At 45.2% G+C, this 19,233-nt stretch overlaps 1 protein-coding gene across 1 annotated transcript in view; it reads right to left on the bottom strand.

Annotated features, from left to right (window-relative positions):
* NDUFA9 (NADH:ubiquinone oxidoreductase subunit A9) overlaps positions 1-16,795 on the bottom strand; it is a 75,513-nt gene extending 58,718 nt beyond the window's left edge. Inside the window, exons 1-3 of the mRNA XM_040345134.1 lie at positions 16,688-16,795; positions 1,905-2,075; positions 1,700-1,797 (exon numbers count right to left, since the gene is read on the bottom strand). Coding sequence (XP_040201068.1) covers positions 1,700-1,797; positions 1,905-2,075; positions 16,688-16,736 — 318 coding nt within the window. The 5' untranslated portion in view covers positions 16,737-16,795. The remainder of the gene's footprint in view (positions 1-1,699; positions 1,798-1,904; positions 2,076-16,687) is intronic.
* Between the last annotated feature and the right edge of the window lie 2,438 nt (positions 16,796-19,233).

Here is a 19,233-nt window from a genome sequence, read left to right as displayed (position 1 = left end):
TTTAACCACCTCCCGCCCGCCATATAGCAATGACGGGCACAAGGTGGCTCTCTCGTTCTGGGCTGTGGAGCGTGTTGATTGGCGGTACACTGTGTCCCTGGGACACAGCGCACCCCCGATCTCAGTAAAGAGCCGATGGTGAGGCTCTTTACCCTGTATCCAATCACAACTGATAACATGTAAACAAGAAAATCTCGGTTATCAGCTTCCCTCTCCTCACACTAACAGCGTGAGAGGAGAGCCAATCAGCGGCATTTCTTTACAAGAGAGACCTGCACAGATAATCATGTCCCTGATTAACAGTGCAGCCCAAACAGTGCCCAGCAGAGATGCCAGTCAGTGCTGCCTTTTAGTGCCCATCAGTACCTGCACATCAGTGCTGCATAACATTAAAAAGGCAAAAACTCATTTTCAATACCAGCTCCGCCCAGCCCCTACCTAAAAACTTACCCGAGTCCTCTCTCAATCCAGCGCTGAACCTGCAGCAGCGCTACACTCTCTTCCTGCATTCACACAATGGCTCAGAGAGCAGTGGGAGCTATTGGCTCCTGCTGCTGTCACTCCAATCTTGTGACGAGGGAGCAGAGGGTGTGGCTGAGTCTTAATCACTTTAAGCACTACCAACAACTATGTAGCACAAAGGTCTGAATAACGGAGTACAAAATTAATGAACTGTATAGGTAGACCCCTATATATTTTTTGTAAATCTAAAAAGGAGAACAAGCAGGGCTCCCCGATTCCTCCTGTACTGAATTGTAACTGTACTGTCTGCCCCATGTTGTAAAGTGCTGTGCAAACTGTTGGCGCTAAATAAATCCATAATAATAAATAATAATAATAATAATAATAATGTACAGGGATTTTTCAAACTGATTGTAATGTTTATGGAGAACTTTAGACAGCTGTCAGAGGAACAGGTATCCCCACTAGAATATTTAGCTTTATCTCCTGTATAACAATAACATTTTCAATTTCCCATAATTTTCTTTCTGGAGGCCCTGGTCACCAAGACAAAGAGGGAGGTTTGAATTAACCCAGGGGGGACACAAGCAGCAATAAAAACCTGAGAGAGGTTCTAACTATTCCCTACTCTATCCAGAAAAAGTGTTGGTCTTACATTAATTTAATGACTGTGGAAAGCAGGACTTCAATGTATTTTGTCATTTATCTAAAGAGTGCCAGCTACTAGAGAACATCGCTGCATGTATAAAAAGTAGTTGCCTAACCAACCCTTCCTGTCACAGCAACAGCATTTTGGTAACAACCTACAATTTGGGATTTCTTTTGCTTTTTTTTTTTTTAAGATGAACTGTAAACAGGACAAACAGAGAGAATAAATCTCCCTAATGGGGGCACAGACAGCAATAAAAGCCTGACAGGTGTTCTAATCTCCACTCTATCCAAAACGAAATAAGGTATTGCGTTTAGTTACAAGTTCTGACGCTACCTGATGCGACAGAACTTGGCCAGTTAGACCAGACCAGCATTCGGCTGCAACACTTATTAGGAGGCTGCTGCACTTTATAACTGCAGAAATTTCCCCCCTTCCTCCTGTGGCAGTATTTCTTGAAGCATACAGCCAGTAAACAAATGACCGAATTAAATTGACAACACAGAAAACAATACAGAGGTGCTATTTTTTATACCACAATAAGGCAACATATTCTAAGAATTTCAAGAAGCAAAGTTAGATCCTTACCAGGAACTGTATTTGTCCAAGATCTCCCATTGGTCGCAAATACATTATATCATAGTGGTCACAGCGATAGGGTATTACAATCTGAGAGCCAATGCGTCCTACAATTCCAAAATAAAATAAAAATAAGTAAAAAAAAGAAATACAATTCTAGATTCCAAAGCTGAAAATCAAGAACATTAACTGTATTGTGTGTATCTGTACTTACCAAGCCTGTTGACAACATATCGGCCCAAAAACCCTGTGGCTCCAAAAACTGTAGCCACCACGCCGCTAACTGCAGAGCGCCCAGGTTTACCGTGTGGAACGACAGCATGGTGGACATTCCTCTGCTGCAGGATAACTGGGACAGACGCAGCCAGAGATGAAATCTGAGGCCCTAACAAAAAAAAAAAAAAGATATATATATATGTTAACGAATACCACATGTGCAATTGACAAGGGGGCACTCTGCATTTACGGGAAAAGGTTTCTTCATGGAAAGTTCTGGAAACATAAAATAGACTTTCTCAGGAGATGGTCCTAGCCCACCCAGGTGATTTTACAAAAAAAAAGCTGGATGTGTTTCTAATACACACGACCGGGTTTTCCGACGGGAAAACTACGAGGAGAGCTCTTGGCCGGGACAAAAAAAAAAAAAAAAAAAAAGAAGGAGAGAACCAGCTTGACTGTTTTTTTTCCCGTCAGAAAACCCGGCCGTGTGTAGCAAAAACTGCCCATTTTTGGCAGTTTTCCTGTGGGGAAAAACTCAGATGGAGCATACACATGGTCGGGGATTCCCGAGGAAAAGCTCTCATCTGAGTTTTCCCGACGGGAAAACCAATCGTCTGTATGGGGAAAAAGTAGAGAGCAGGTTCTCGATTTTCCCCTCGGGATTTCAGACGAACCTTTTTCCGTCAGGAATCCCGGTCGTGTGGACCTCTTTCACACGGGCGTACTGCAGCATTCTTCCATTTGAGGGGCGTGTGTACCACGATTTGACATCTGTGAGGGTAAAAGGTGCTTGTTGCCAAAATCATGCTGTCTACATCCAGGCCCATGCACCCACACGGATGTCCATGCAGCTGCTGCTTCACAATTGACACGAATGGGACTGTCTGTAAGGCGGAGGTAAACAAACACCTGCACATCCCTGTGCAGGAAAACGCGGCGGTCACATGAGTGAATGCTGTAGTACACCCATGTGAACCTTGGTTCACACCTCTGCGATCGGTGTGTCCCACGTTTGCACAGGCAGAGGAGCCCTTTCACTTGAATAAGCCGCTGTACTTGCAGGAAATGCAGCCACAGAGAATTTTACAACGCAATTTTCCACACCCACAAACGCACTGGATGGGTGGGGGTGCCATTAAAGCGTTTGTTACCCCAACATTTCATATTCCTGATATGTACCTGCTGTACCATGTACTCGTATGAGAAAGTATCCTGTTCTCCCTGTATTGCTTCCTTTATGTGAAATCCTAGGTGTTCCAGCTAGTCCCCTTGCTTTCCTGTTAAAACTGACCACACCAAGTAAGCAAAGACACCATGGTCAGTTCTCTAGCTGTGCTGGGAACTCAGTCTGCTCTCTTCCAATGATCAGACTTGTCCTGACACGCCCCTGCTGCACAGACATTCACTGGGAAGCTCAGTGTTACATAGTTAGTCAGGTTTAAAAAAGACACAAGTCCATCCAGTTCAACCACAAAAAATAAACAAACAAAATAAAAAACACAGTACAATCCCATACACCCAACTCCATACCCACAGTTGATCCAGAGGAAGGCAAAAAAAAACAGCAGAGCATGATCCAATTTGCTACAGCAGGGGAAAAAATTCCTTCCTGATCCCCCGAGAGGCAATCGGATTTACCCTGGATCAACTTTACCTACAAATCTTAGTACTCAGTTATATTCTGTACATTTAGGAAATAATCCAGGCCTTTCTTAAAGCAATCTACTGAGCTGGCCAGAACCACCTCTGGAGGGAATCTGTTCCACATTTTCACAGCTCTTACTGTGAAAAAACCTTTCCGTATTTGGAGGTGAAATCTCTTTTCCTCTAGACGTAAAGAGTGCCCCCTTGTCCTCAGTGTTGACCGTAAAGTGAATAACTCAACACCAAGTTCACTGTATGGACCTCTTATATATTTGTACATGTTGATCATATCCCCCCTTATTCTCCTCTTCTCAAGAGTGAATAAATTCAGTTCCTCTAATCTTTCCTCATAGCTGAGCTCCTCCATGCCACTTATCAGTTTGGTTGCCCTTCTCTGCACTTTCTCCAGTTCTCCGATATCCTTTTTGAGAACTGGTGCCCAAAACTGAACTGCATATTCCAGATGAGGTCTTACTAATGATTTGTACAGGGGCAAAATTATATCTCTGTCTCTGGAGTCCATACCTCTCTTAATACAAGAAAGGACTTTGCTCGCTTTGGAAACCGCAGTGTGCTGTTGCTTCTCCTCCCAAAGGTCTTATACAGCTGAGAACCGAGGATATGCGAGTACTTATAAACAAGGGGGATAAAAATCAATGATTTTTTTTAAACAAATAAAAAAAAAACATTTTTTTTATTAAAAATCGATTTTTGGGATTTTTTTTTTTTTTAATAAAAATACCTTTGGCGTGAAAAAATCTACCCAAAGTTTTCTATTTAGGATACATTAATAATTTAGTTTATTCAACATGAAATAGAGCTTATTTATGTAGTATATTCTGCGATAATTACATTTTGGTAAAAAAAAACAAAAAAACAATTACGAATCCAAGCTCTGCAAGCCGAGAGAACATGCACTGCATTGATGCATTTACACAATGTCACAGTAACGATGAGATAAAACAAAGTTCAGGAATATTCCTTTAGAGCCCATCACACAGGGATGACTTGAGATCCGACTTCAAGTCGCGCTGCATGAGAAAATCAATGTAAGTGAATGGAGCCATCTTAACAGGTTAACGCCCGCCGCATGTACATATACGTCCACAGAATGGCACGTACAGGCATATGGGCGTAAATGTACGTCCCCACCTTTCCGTGGGTATATGCGGCGGTCGGTAACCCGCGGGGAGCGTCCCGGGGCGCGGCTATTCGTTTCTAGCCGCCCCCTCGCGATCGCTCCCCGGAGCTGAAGAACGGGGAGAGCCGTATGTAAACACGGCTTCCCCGTGCTTCACTGTGGCAGCTGCATCGATCGAGTGATCCCTTTTATAGGGAGACTCGATTGATGATGTCAGACCTACAGCCACACCCCCCTACAGTTGTAAACACACACTAGGTGAACCCTAACTCCTTCAGCGTCCCCTGTGGTTAACTCTGAAACTGCAACTGTCATTTTCACAATAAAGAATGCAATTTAAATGCATTTTTTGCTTTGAAAATGACAATGGTCCCAAAAATGTGTCAAAATTGTCCGAAGTGTCCGCCATAATGTCGCAGTCACGAAAAAAAAAAAAAATAATCGCTGATTGCCGCCATTAGTAGTAACAAAAAAAAAAAAATAATAATAAAACTATCCCCTATTTTGTAAACGCTATAAATTTTCCGCAAACAAATCAATAGGCGATTTTTTTTTAAACCAAAAATAGGTAGAAGAATACGTATCGGCCTAAACTGAGGGAAAAAAAATGTATATATGTTTTTGGGGGATATTTATTATAGCAAAAAGTAAAAAATATTGCATTTTTTTTCAAAATTGTCGCTCTATTTTTGTTTAGAGCGCAAAAAATAAAAACCGCAGAGGTGATCAAATACCACCAAAAGAAAGCTCTATTTGTGGGGAAAAAAGGACGCCAATTTTGTTTAGGAGCAACGTCGCATGACCACGCAATTGTCTGTTAAAGCGATGCAGTGCCAAATCGCAAAACCTGGCCTGGGCATTTAGCTGCCTAAAGGTCCGGGGCTTAAGTGGTTAAAGGGGTTGTAAAGGAACCTGCAGACATTCCTCTTTTCACTTCCTCAGAAGTTGCTCTATTTCTTCTCTGTTCTGTTCACTTCCTGCTTGTCTGATTTTACTGACCACCGTGATGGGAGGCTTTACTGCGGTGGTCAGTAAGGTGCTCACCCCCTCCTGGGAACTACATCTATGTGGCAGGATGCTCTCTACATGTTAGAGACTTCAAGTAGGTGTGAATTACTGGGCGTGCCGCAATGCATACTGGGAAATGTAGTTCTTACATGAACGAGCGATGCAAACCAGGAAGTGAATGAGAGAACAGAAACTAGAACGCCGGAGGTGATATAGATGAAGGAATTTAATAGGTATTTACTAGTTTTTTAACAGAATCATTACACTATTCTGTCTGTCTACCTTGCAGACATTAATTTTAGGCAAAAAAAAAAAAAAAATCCTTTAATGTACACTACTGCAGTCACTCTGAATTCAGAAAAGATTCCTGTACTACTTCAATCCGACTTGTACCCATTGATTTCTATGGAAGTCGCCTCAGAAGTCGGATCACTGTCTTAACGGAAGCAACAATACAGGAAGAGAACATACATTTCTCAGGCAAACCCCTCCCCCCGAGCTGATTGTTGTTTGGCCACTGGAAAGCCTCCTGTCCTGGAGGCAACTTGAAGTTGCCTTGTAAGTTGCATCACTCAGGTCGTGCTGTGATTCATACTCAAGTCGTGTCCAAGTTGCCTCCCAAAGTCGTGCTGGAAGTCGTGTTGCCCCTGTGTGAATGGAGTCTTATACCATTGTTTTGCAAATCTATGTACATTGCAAACTGTATGATTGAATTGGTTCTGATATTGCTGTTTTACTAACCTGGCAGCTTGTTATTCTAAATAGGAAACCTTTTGTTCACAAACATTACCACTTAAACCCCGGACCATTTGGCTGGCCAAAGACCAGAGCACTTTTTGCGATTCGGCACTGCGTCACTTTAACTGACAATTGCGCGACGTGGCTCCCAAACAAAATTGACGTCCTTTTTTTCCCCACAAATAGAGCTTTCTTTTGGGGGTACTTGATCACCTCTGCGGTTTTTATTTTTTGCGCTATAAACAAAAATAGAGCACCATTTTTAAAAAAAAAAAGCAATATTTTTTAAATTTTTGCTATAATAAATATCCCCAAAAATATATATCTAAAAAAAATAGGATTTTTATAACAGCTTACCTGTAAAATCCTTTTCTTGGAGTACATCACGGGACACAGAGCTGCATATTCATTACTATGTGGGTTATAGAGTCTACCTTCAGGTGATGGACACTGGTGTAATCAATTAAACAGGAAGTTCCCTCCCTATATAACCCCTCCCCTACTGGGAGTACCTCAGTTTTTGTAGCAAAGCAATAAGTGTCCCAATATCCCCAGACAAGAGGGGTGGGAGCTCTGTGTCCCGTGATGTACTCCAAGAAAAGGATTTTACAGGTAAGCTGTTATAAAAATCCTATTTTCTTTATCGTACATCACGGGACACAGAGCTGCATATTCATTACTATGTGGGATGTCCCAAAGCAATGCTTACTGAGGGGAGGGAGACACCAACAACGCAGACCGCCATCAGACGTGAGGACCTATAATGCTGCCTGCAGCATACTGCGCCAAAAAGCTGCATCCTCTTGCCGTCTTATGTTCACCTGATAGGAGTTAGTGAACGTAAGCACAGATGACCAAGTTGCGGCCTTGAAAATCTGCGTCATAAAGGCTTGGAAATGCATTGCGCATAAAGCGCTTACCATCGTGGTAGGGAGCACCCCCACAAAAAAACAGGGGGAATCCTACTCTAACCACAAGCCTGAATAATAACCTGATGAATCAACCTTAAAAACAGTTGATTTTAGACGCTGCCTGCCCTTTCCTGGGGCCTCCTGGTAGCGCAACAACATCAGTTTTCCGTATCCGAGCAGCCGCTTCAGATAGGCCTAGACCCTTCTTACTCCAACGAGAGAGAGTGTAACCATTTTAATAGCTGACCTGAACACTGCCTGCCCATCTAGGGTCTTCTGGCAGCCCAATAAAAACGTCAGCTTTCTATATCCTAATACCTTCAGATAGGTATTTAACTGCTCTCATCTCAATTGAGAGAAAAGCAATAACCTTTCCTTCCGTGAAACAAGGTTTTGAAAAAAGGGAAGGTAAGAATATCTAGATTCAAATGAATACTAGATCCTTCTAGTAAATAAGGTTGGGTGAGGATGAAAATCACTCTACTTGTAAGAATAATTGAGTATGGCTCTATACCAAGAAAGTTGCCAATACTGAAACTCTCTTGGAGGCTACCACAACCAAGAACACCAATTCCCTTGTTAAAGGATGAAGAGAAATATGGTGCATCGGCCCAAGGAGCTGACCCTGTAAGCTGACAAAACTAGAGCCAATCCTCCAAGCACAAGGGCGACCCAACTGGTGGACTTATACAAGGGGTGACGTGCATAACAGCCCGGACCAAAGAGTGTGAAGTAATCGACCTTTGGAAGCAAGGCCGAGATCGGATCCTTGATATAACTTAAGGCTAGCTCCGTCTCCTTTCCAAATGTAGGAAGGCAGGAATTTTACCTTTGACAAACTTCCACGGATGCCACCATCTGGTTTCACACCAGGAACATGGGCCTTCCAGACCGTAGGATATCTGGTCCTGGAGGCCAGCTCTCTTGTATGAATCAAGGGAATTGCCGCTGATTCTGAAAGCCCCGATCCTCGAGAATGTGGGCTATAATAGCCAGACCATTAATTCACCTGTTGCAAGGCAGAATGTAATACCCCCTGCAAAGTAGGCCTGGACAAGATGTAAGGGACTGTGGGTCCTCTACTACCACCCTTACTGTTCCTGCACCGAGAGGTCGTCAGGGTTATGCCGGAGTAATCAGGCCAGCTTCCGTTCTCCTCTAAATGTTGCATAGAAGCCACAAAAGTCGCGGCACTGGGGGGAGAGACACAACCAGTGACAACTGGTCCCCCCCCCCCCGATTACAAACACATCTGCCCCGCATGCGGGTGGATCCTTTATCCTTGACCCCAAGCTGTTCAATCTCTTGTTGAGCCTGGACGCCAATACATCTTATGTACAGGGTACTATTTCTGTGACATTTGGTCAGGAAAACAGTCGGGGTGTAGAGGTCATTCTCCCGGAGACACTTGTTGACGGCTCCAGCGAATCGCCTGCCAATTCTGCATTTCATGAAATGACGAATGCCAATAGGCAAGGCACAAGCTCCTCCTTGGTAAATTAAGTAAATCACTAGTATGGCATAGTCTGATTGTACTCTGACAGAACCAACCTGCCACCTGAACGTTCAGGCCCCTAAGCCAGATGCTCCATCGGTAGCTCTAGCTGACAGATAAGGCTCCCTTGGAGCTTGACTACTTCCCCTGGGCCATGGTCTCTTCCTGACCTGGCAAACCCTTTTAGTTAAGAATCACCAAGAGGAATTCCAGCATATCTCTGGGACCGGGTTCTTTGGATAATGCTAGGTCAAGATCCACTCTTTCTAGGCCGACAAAATACTGTTTATAACAGCCCTGAATAAAAGTTAGTATAGGGAACTGTCTTGAATGAAGCCAGCATCTTCCCTAGTGCCTTAATCAAAAGGCCAAAAGTAAGGAACTGTTCCTTGCCGTGACCACATAGACCAGTTTTCTTATAGCGATGGTCTTGTCTGAGGCCAAAAAAACTCTCCTTTTTGGACTGTGCCAAACATACCCAGCTTCTTGTCAATTGAAAGAATGTATCTTTAGAGTTCCAGATACTTGACCATGCTGGACACCCTTAGGTCCAGCCATGCTACTGACTGACCCATCAGCAGGAGTTTGCTTTGGTATGCCATTACTGCTATACCCTGGGCCTACAGACCTGCTAGAGGTGGGCCCTAGCACCCTGACAACCCAGGCACGGAGGCTAAACCAAAAGGGCAAGACCACCAACTGGAGATAGTGCTGTTCCCCTGCGAAACGCAGACAACCTCTGCAGACCCAAGTAAATAAACACATATGCAACTGGCTCCCCATGTGTGTATGTGGCAAGTGTTAAAGCCATATGCCTCAATGGAAGTGTGTGTACATGGCAGCGTGTGTTCCTGGAAGCATGAATTCATATAAATATGTTTTAAGCAAAACATGCATATAGCATGTGTGCTCTGGAACAAGCATCTTGCAAGCAAGCATGCGATATAAACGTGTTATGCAACAATGTGCAACATGAACCCATGCAGACACGTATTTCTATGCAAACACAAGGAATCCTGTATTGCTTAATTAGGCCGCCATGTGCAACTTTAAAGTAATCATGCATCCTTATGTGATTCAGCATCTTCCATGCGATCAACATCTTATGCATTTTAAGCACTACTGTGCGGACAAGAACCCTTGTGTGACCAAGGACTCTTGTGTGACCAAGCACCCCTGTGCGATCCAGCATCCTTATGCACTCAAGCATCTTAATGCGACTTTAGGCATTTCTGTGAAACAAGCCTCTCTATGTGATCAAGTATCCTTGGGTAATCCAGGACGCTGTTGATCCAACAACCATGTGTGATCCAGCTTATTTTTGCATTCAAGCATCTTTAAGCGATCTTTAGGCATTCTTGTAGAAACAAGCCTCTCCGTGCGACCAAAATATCCTCGAGTAATCAAGGACCTGGGTGATCGGGTAATCATGTGTGATTCAGCATGTTTATGCCTTCAAGCCTCTTTATGCGATTCTAGGCATTTCTGTGGAAACAAGCCTCTTTGTGTGACCAAATATCCTTGGGGAATCAAGGACTTGGGTGATCAAGTAATCATGTGTGATTCCAGCATTTTTATGCAAACAAGCATCTTTATGCGAACTTAGGCACTTCTGTGGAAACAAGCCTCTTTGTGTGACCAAATATCCTGGGTAATCCAGGACGCGGATGATCAGGTAACCATGTGTGATGCAGCATCTTTTTTGCATCCAAGCAACTTTATGCGATTTTAGGCATTTCTGTGGAAACAAACCACTTCTGTGTGACCAAACATCCTTGGGTAATCAAGGATTTGGGTGATCAGGTAACCATGTGTGTGTGATCCAGCATTTTTATACATACAAACGTCTTTATGCGATTTTAGGCCTTTCTGTGGAAACAAGTCTCTCTGTGTGACCAAATATCCTTGGGTAATCCAGGACTTGAGTGATCAGGTAACTAGCATCTTTATGCACTCAAGCATTTCTATGCAACTCTAACAAACATGCAACACCATACAGACAGAAACATGTATCCTTATGCGATCCACAATAAAACATGCTCTGTTACTTGTTTTTATCCCACATGCATTCCAAACTCATGTATCTTATGCAACATGCGGACTGGTAAAGAGGAAGTTATCCTCTGTAGATGTGCGTTTCCATAATTAAGAGACGTTAGCAATGTGTACCAGCAACTGTGCATCCCTCAGATGTGCATTTGGTTAGCCTGAAGCCGACACCAGGCTGAGGACCATATGGAGGTCTTACTAGCCACCTATAGGAAAAACCTCTCTTTACACTCCAAGGAGAAGATAGAGGCTTTGGCCGAGTAGGCAGAGGGAAATTATATGCAGCATGAATCTCTGAAAAGACTGCAGGTGCAATCAGAACCTGTAGGGCTATTGATAGCTTCTCCTCGTTAGGCTGCAGCTCCTGTCTCCTGTCCTCTGACAGTGAACCTTCATCCCCAGCTCTTCTAATCCCTTTATTTAAGGATTAAAGCAGGAAAAGGGACACACCCTGCTTTTTTTTTTTTTTTTTGCTTCTTGTGAGGATGCGAACATAGCAGTTAACCTCTTGTAGAACAACAAATGTGATGCAAAAAACAAAACACATGCAGAGTGGCTGCAATGTTGGGGGAGGCTGCATTGATTGCCTGACAGGTCTGATGACTCAATCTGTGAGCTGTCTCTACAGGGGAGAATAAGGGGCCACCAGGTTCAGGTGGCGATTCCTTTTTATATTCCTACCCCTGACCTTATTCAATGGGGAGACCAAAGTCCTAAGCTAAAAGCAGAGGAGCTTAACCCAGGTGCATCAACAGCTGAACTTAGTCTGGCAGCAACAATGCCTGCTAATCTGCACAGCTAGATGCGGAGTAGGCGTCTTAGATGAATCTGTATCCAACTCACACAAGGTGCTTGCGTTTGTGTCCCCCTAGCTTTACAGAGCTCTGACGTCTGGGCCTTTTTGAAGAGCCCTCTCTGCGACTGCACTGAGCCGGTGAGCACGTGCGACATGGTAGAGCCTGAAGCTGAGGAAGTGGGACGCACAATAGACCAGCTAACACTTAAGCTTCCGTCTTTGGAAAGCATGGTAAGCGAAAACATCAGGCATGTCTTTTACTGCCCATAGTAGTGGAAAAACAGATAAGACTTGCAGCTACTCATGGAAGACAATGCTTTGCATAGGATTAAGGGCATTTTTTTTTTTTTTTTATGTACCAGCCCCTTCAAGGGGAGATATATGGGTACTACAGCCATCCTGTCTGAACAGACATAGTGGCCCAGGCTACATGCCGGCTAGGGGAGGTATATGGGTGCCCTGAGCCATCCCGTCTCAAAAGACATTGTGGTTTACATTGCCCATGCATAAAAACATAATATAGGCGAGACCCATAGTCCCCTACAGAAGACCTACTGTCGAACCAAGTCCCGTAGGTCCCTCTCTTACCTTTCCACGCTGCAGGGTATTGCCAAGCAAGAGGCCCAATCTTCCCCCTTCACCGTGGGTATAGTCCTAGACCTTCAGGGACCGGGGTCCATGGCAGGAACACCACACCCCTGGACCTATATAGCACCCTGGCAGCAGAAAAAACATTTGGTCCTTAGAAGGCACAAAGTTCTGGAACCCAGGATCCAGCCCTCCGCAGAGAGGCATTATAGGCTAAACCTCGTTCTTCGTACCGAGGCCCGGGTACCGTCCACTTTGGCTATGAAGCACCTTGGACGGATCCGGATTTATGGAGGCTTTTTACATCCAGCATGGATCCCTCCAGTGGAGCTCCTAAGAGCACATGTTAACTCGTGACCAACACCTTAGACACTGATGAAAAAACTGAGGTACTCCCAGTAGGGGAGGGGTTATATAGGGAGGGAACTTCCTGTTTAATTGATTACACCAGTGTCCATCACCTGAAGGTAGACTCTATAACCCACATAGTAATGAATATGCAGCTCTGTGTCCCGTGATGTACGATAAAGAAATAAGTGTTTTCCTCAGTTTAGGCCGATACGTATTCTTCTACATATTTTTGGTAAAAAAAAAAAAAAAAAAATCACAATAAGCGTATATTGAATGGTTTGCGCAAAAGTTATAGCGTCTACAAAACAGGGGATAGATTTATGGCATTTTATTAATAATTTTTTTTTTTTTACTAGTAATGGCGGCAATCAGCGATTTTTATCGTGACTGCGACATTATGGCGGACACATCGGACACCTTTGACGCCATTTTGGGACCATTGTCATTGATATAGCGATCAGTGCTATAAAAATGCACTGATTACTGTAAAAATGACACAGGCAGTGAAGGGGTTAACCAGTAGGGGGCGCTGAAGGGGTTAAGTGTGTCCTAGGGATGTGTTCTAACTGTGGGGGGGGGGGGCGTGTGACACGACACTGATCAGCGCTCCCAATTACAGGGAGCTGTGTTTACTGTCCTGTCACTAGGAAGAATGGGGAAATGCTTGTTTACGTAAGCATTTCCACTTTCTTCCTCTCTGCGAGACGATCGCGGGAATCCCCACAGACATGGAGTCTGCGGGATCCGTGGTCGGACTCATGGAACTTGAGGCGGGCGAGGGTGCGTCCACATTGCCGCATCTTAAAGGGGACGTACCTGTACGCCCATTTGCCCAGTCGTGCCATTGTGCCAACGCATATCGTCGTGCGCTGGTCGGCAAGGGGTTAAACAACTACCAGCAACAATAAGACATTTAAAGAGCACCTGTCATTTCAGATCTATCATGGCAACACCTGTTAGCGGGCATCCACTCACCTGCAGCGGCCATGTCCGTCACCTTGTTGTGTCACTGCCGCATCACCAGCTGTCCCATTAAAGTGAATGGGCCTTTCGGCGAGTCAACAGCAGGTCAGAGGAAGAGCCGCTCCGGAATAGAGATGACAATTGCTCTTTAAAAATTATGATTCAAATCGAGTTGATTTAAATTCATCCTTTTTGCTAGTGATTTAAATTGTGTAAAAGAGCAGCCCATTTTGGCTGTGGGTGCAGGTGCGATTCCTGCATGTTAACTTTTTTTTTAAAGCGGTTGTAAACCCGCATGAAAAAAAAAAATATGTTTTCCTCCTGTAAGGGAAAAGTCATAATGAGCTAATATGCACTGCATATTAGCTCATTATGAAATACTTACCTCGGAACGAGGTGCGTAGCACTTACCTGGTTCACGCCGAGCGAGATTTCATCTTGCCTCGGCGTGTCTTCCGGGTATCGCCGATCCAGCGCTGTGATTGGCTGGAGCGGTGATGACGTCACTCCCGCGCATGCGCGCGGGAGATTTAAAACCCGGCAAGGTCCGGCGGCTGCCGGTCCATTCGCCATAGATCCCCCCTGCGCATGCGCAGCGGCGCATTGCGAGGGGAATATCTCCTAAACCGTGCAGGTTTAGGAGATATTCTCCTTACCTACAGGTAAGCCTTGCTATAGGCTTACCTGTAGGTAAAAGTACAAAAAGTGGGTTTACAACCACTTTAACTGAAATACGCTGGAGGGGTGATTTAACATTGTCGACTATGGAGATGGTTTACATCTCCGCGCCGAAACGCTGTACGCCTGAAGCTCAAAACAAGCCCTGGACCCTTTTTTTCCGGCGGCTAGCCGACAATGTTTAATCACCCCTCCGGCGTATTTTAGGCTAAAAAAACGATGCGTTTTGTCGTGGCAAATCGCGGGGAAAAACGCTGCAATTTGTCGTGGCAAATCGGTACAATACGCCGCGTTCAGGTGTGAATGCAGCCTTAGAGTTTTTGTTTTACAAAATCACTGACCTAATGGGTGTAAATGTTTATTACTGCAAACCATATACATGCACTTAAAGTAATAAAACACGTGTAGGGGAGGGGCCAGGATGACACGACAGCCAGTCTACCTGCTTAGGAGGAAACATACACCATTCCAAAACCAGCCGCTGAAATATTTCATGCCATACACAGAGTGGTGCACTAAAACGCACCTGGTACACCTGGTTTTTTATCCCCGTACTCACCTTGTACTCGTACATCGAAGATACCGACTCCCCTCGGGGAATGGGCGTGCCTATGGAGACGGAGGGCCGGCCGTCAATCATCCTCCCTCTCCCTCTCGCGGGAGCCGAAATCTTTAATGTACGAGTACACAGTGAGTACGGGGGTAAAAAAAATCGGGACAGGCATACTGTAGCTCGCGCTACTATGCCTGTCTCGATGGAAAAATCATGTCAGTGAGGGTGAACTACCGCTTTAAGGATTTTTATTCCCCATTATTCCCAAGATACTGCGTGGGAAGCCCAGGATCCTGTTTCCATTATATAACCCAGGGGTGGTTCACAAGCGTGTACTGACTGAGCATAATCGCTAAGTCGCACGCTCCAAGGTGAGAATTTAATACCTAGGGGGGTCACTGGAATGAGAGCACCAATGCATGATCTGCAACACCTGTCAATCATTTTCAGACGCATGGATTTATAAGCATGTCAGCAGTGCTATTACTGCATACCACGCATATGCATTTTTGCTGTTTAAAGTGGGACTAGTGTTGTTCCCTATATACCACCGGACACTTATATCCACATGAGCACTTTATTATTAATGTTTTAATTGACATAAATTATTGTTTTTATTTTGGTCACATCACATCAACATGCGTTTGTTTTAATCTTCAGCACACATTTATTGTGTAGAATTCCAGAGCGCAGAGTATAATTTACTATTTTCATATACATGCACTGGCCACTTTATTAGATACACCTTGCTAGTACTGGGTTGGACCCCATTTTGCCTTCAGAACTGCCTTAAAGCGGAGTTCTACCCAAAAATGCAACTTCCGCTGCCCGTCGGTGTCACATTTGGCACCTTTCAGGGGGAGCAGATACCCGTCGAATCCAGGTAGGCAGTATCCGGGGCGATCAACGTCATGTCCAGCTCCTTCTTTGTCCCCCCCCCCTGCTGTCTTCTGGGAGACACACAGGTCACAGAAGATAGCAGGGACCATTCAGAACACAAAGCGCGACTAGGGAACCAGCTGTAAAGCCGCAAAGCTTCACTTCCCGATTCCCTTACCGAAGATCCCGGCACCTCCACCCAGAGCCGAGGAATGGGTCGGCTTCAGGTGAGGGCATTGCGGGCACCCTGGATAGGTAAGTGTCCTTATTTTTAAAAGTAAGCAGCTGCAGCCTGCCAGTGTCCCCAGTCATCCCCACACCAGTACAGAGTCACCATACCGGTGCAGCCTGCCAGTGTCCCCAGTCACACCCAAACCAGTACAGTGTCACCATACCGGTGCAGCCTGCCAGTGTCTCCAGTCACCCCCACACCAGTACAGTGTCAAAACATCCCGGAGCAGCCAGCCATTGTAAGTTGCATCATTAATCCAAGAATGAAAATACTACAGGTCCCATCTTTCACTGTGGTAGAAGGACTTGTAGTCCTCAATGGTGAATCCATAGATGAAGGTCTGTACATCTATTTGGACATGGGGCTAGAGGAATAGTGTGCAGCAGCCAGAGCATTGCACCCACACTCCAGCAATCTCAGTTGCATTGCAAGCAAAAATAAAATAAAAATTGGACATTTTTACTTTTTGCAATATGGGTGCATTTTTTATTTTATTTTTTACGGCATGTGGAATTCTCCTGTAATGCAGGGTGGTTTCTGGTGCTGTGTCCTGGTTGTAGAGGATCTTTACTTTTTCTGGCATGTTATGTTGCCCTGTCTCCTCCTCACGAATGACACCGACTATACATGACCTGGGTGTCACAGCAGCAACATATATGTTGCTTATTACCCCCAGTGAGCTCCGAGACCCCATGTAAAATCCGCCCTTGCTCCAACCTTTCCCCCTCCTCTGACAGCTACGGTTGACTTACGTGACATTGCCCGGCCTCCGGCCGACCTGCACAGCATAATCACCGCCATCTTCTCCGGCCTCCCACAATCCTGTGCGAGCTACGGAAGCCGCACTGTAGACACCAGACGGCACTGTCAGCGACCAGCAGGCTCCATCTACCGGCCGTATGTGTTAATACTGCATGTGGGATTACCAACGATTCCAGGTGGGGGCTCCATCTAGCGGCCCTAAATTGTAAAACTACATCTAGAGGTCATAGGCGGTAATACTGCAGGTGGGATTACTACTGTTAATGTTAACGTCAAACTTCGGGTTCGTTTAACCACATACCTCCCAACTTTCTGAGATGGGACTGAGGGACACCTATCAGCAAAAGTATACAGGAAAAGCACACACCCCTAGCCAACGCCTCCTGAAAAGGAGAATTGTACAAAAACATGCGATTGGTTAAACCCACAAGTGCTTTTTTTTACCACTACTATTCCTTTTTATTGGTTTTGGAATTTACAAATGCAACCATTTAGAAATCAGATGAAAGGTTTAGCGCTTTTTGATAGATAAAAAGTGCATTTTAAATATATCTATATAGATCAGACCAAAATGAGGGACAAATGAGGAGAATGAGGGACAGAGGGACATTGCTCCAAATCAGGGACAGTCCCTCGAAATCAGGGACAGTTGGGGGGTATGGTTTAACCACTTCCCGGAAGGATTTACCCCCTTAAAGTGCCTGCAAAATAAAAATACTGCCGCTTCTGATCTGTCCACGGTGCCCACAATGTCCTCACTCAAAGCTAACCGGATGGAGGCTCCGGCATCTTGGCCTCCTGGCCTCACAGCCTGTTTCCTATTGCGAATGCGTGTGTTGCGCTGCGCATTCAGAATGGTCCCTGCTGTTTTCTAGGAGGAGTGGCCGGACATGGCGTAGTTCCCCCACGGATTCTGCGGCGCTCTTTCGCCGAAAGTGGGAGCAAATACCTGTATTAGATGGGTATCTTCTCCCCCCTGAAAGGTGCCAAATCTGACACCGGAGAGGAATCTAATCAGCAAAAGTTCCAATTTAAAAAACATTTTTTTTGCTATAATAAATATCCACAAAAAAAAAAAAAATTAAATTTCTTCATCAGTTTAGGCTGATACGTATTCTTCTACATATTTTTGGTAAAAAAAAATCACAATAAGTGATTGGTTTGCGCAAAAATTATAGCGTCTACAAAATAGGGGATAGATTTATGTCATTTTTTTTTTTTTACTAGCAATGGCGATGATCAGTGACCAGTGCCCACCATGCAGTCTTGTGTCCACTATGCAGCCTTGTGCCCAGTGCACACCATGCAGCCTTGTGCTCACCATGCAGCCTTGTGCCCGGTGCACACCATGCAGCCTTGTGCCCACTATGCAGCCTTGTGCTCGCCATGCAGCCTTTTGCACACCATGCAACCTTGTGCCCACCATGCAGCCTTGTGCTCACAATTCAGCCTTGTGCCCAGTGCACACCATGCAGCCTTGTGCCCACCATGCAGCCTTGTGCCCAGTGCACACCATGCAGCCTTGTTCCCAGTGCACACTATGCAGCCTTGTGCCCACCATGCAGCCTTGTGCCCAGTGCCCAACAAATGCAGCCTTGTGCCCACCAAATGCAGCCTTGTGCCCAGTCCCCACTATGATGCAGCCTTGTGCCCACCAATGCAGCCTTGTGCCCACCAAATGCAGCCTTGTGCCCACCATTCAGCCTACCTGTGCAGGGGAGGAAAGGGGAGGAAAGCAGAGCCGCCCAGATAATCAGCGCACAGCGCAGGGAACACAGCGATAACAGCTTTCATTTCAATTGCGTAGTGAGTGTATAGGGCGGATCGGCTCTACCCCTGACGGAACGGGGATCTCCTCTGTTTACATTGACAGATCCCCCTTCTGGTTCTCTGGGGATCCAGAGAGCGCGCCCGCTGTCTCTATTACACGATGCTCCGCACCGGTGCGGCGATTCGCGCAATAGAGCCAAGACTTCAGGCACAGCGATCAATTGCAGTTGTACATTGCGATTATGTGTGTTTACATGCGGCTGCGTTTAGCTACAGTGGAACATCCTTGCCATTTCTGATGTGCTTCCTGTGGTTGTTCTTTCCTTGTTGCCGCTGCTATCTACAGGTGAAATAATACACTGCGATTTCCTGCGGTTATGTACAGATAAATCGCTCCTATACGCAGTCAAATATATTTTTTCTAACCGCACCAAACCCCATGTAATGAAATTGTCGCTTAACGCTGTGTGTGATGGGGCCATAGGAAAGCATTGTGTGAGTTTAGATGCGGTGGATAATGTCATCTATCTGCAGCTAAAATCTGAATTCTATCCATGTAAAAGGGGCCTAAAATAGGGTTCATTTCATTGTAAAAATAACAACCGATTACTAGCGACTCCCCGGCTTCATCTCACCGTCATAGGAGGTGATATTGTAGTTGGAATACCAAAATACAAACTACACAATGGTACCAAAAGTATTGGGACGCCTGCCTTTACACGCACATAAACTAAGTGGATGTAAACCCGAAAATGTTTATTTATTT

The sequence above is a fragment of the Rana temporaria genome, chromosome 3 (genome assembly GCF_905171775.1).
Source record: "Rana temporaria chromosome 3, aRanTem1.1, whole genome shotgun sequence".
In the NCBI taxonomy this organism is placed as follows: Eukaryota; Metazoa; Chordata; class Amphibia; order Anura; family Ranidae; genus Rana; species Rana temporaria.
This window is presented reverse-complemented; position numbering and strand designations above follow the sequence as displayed.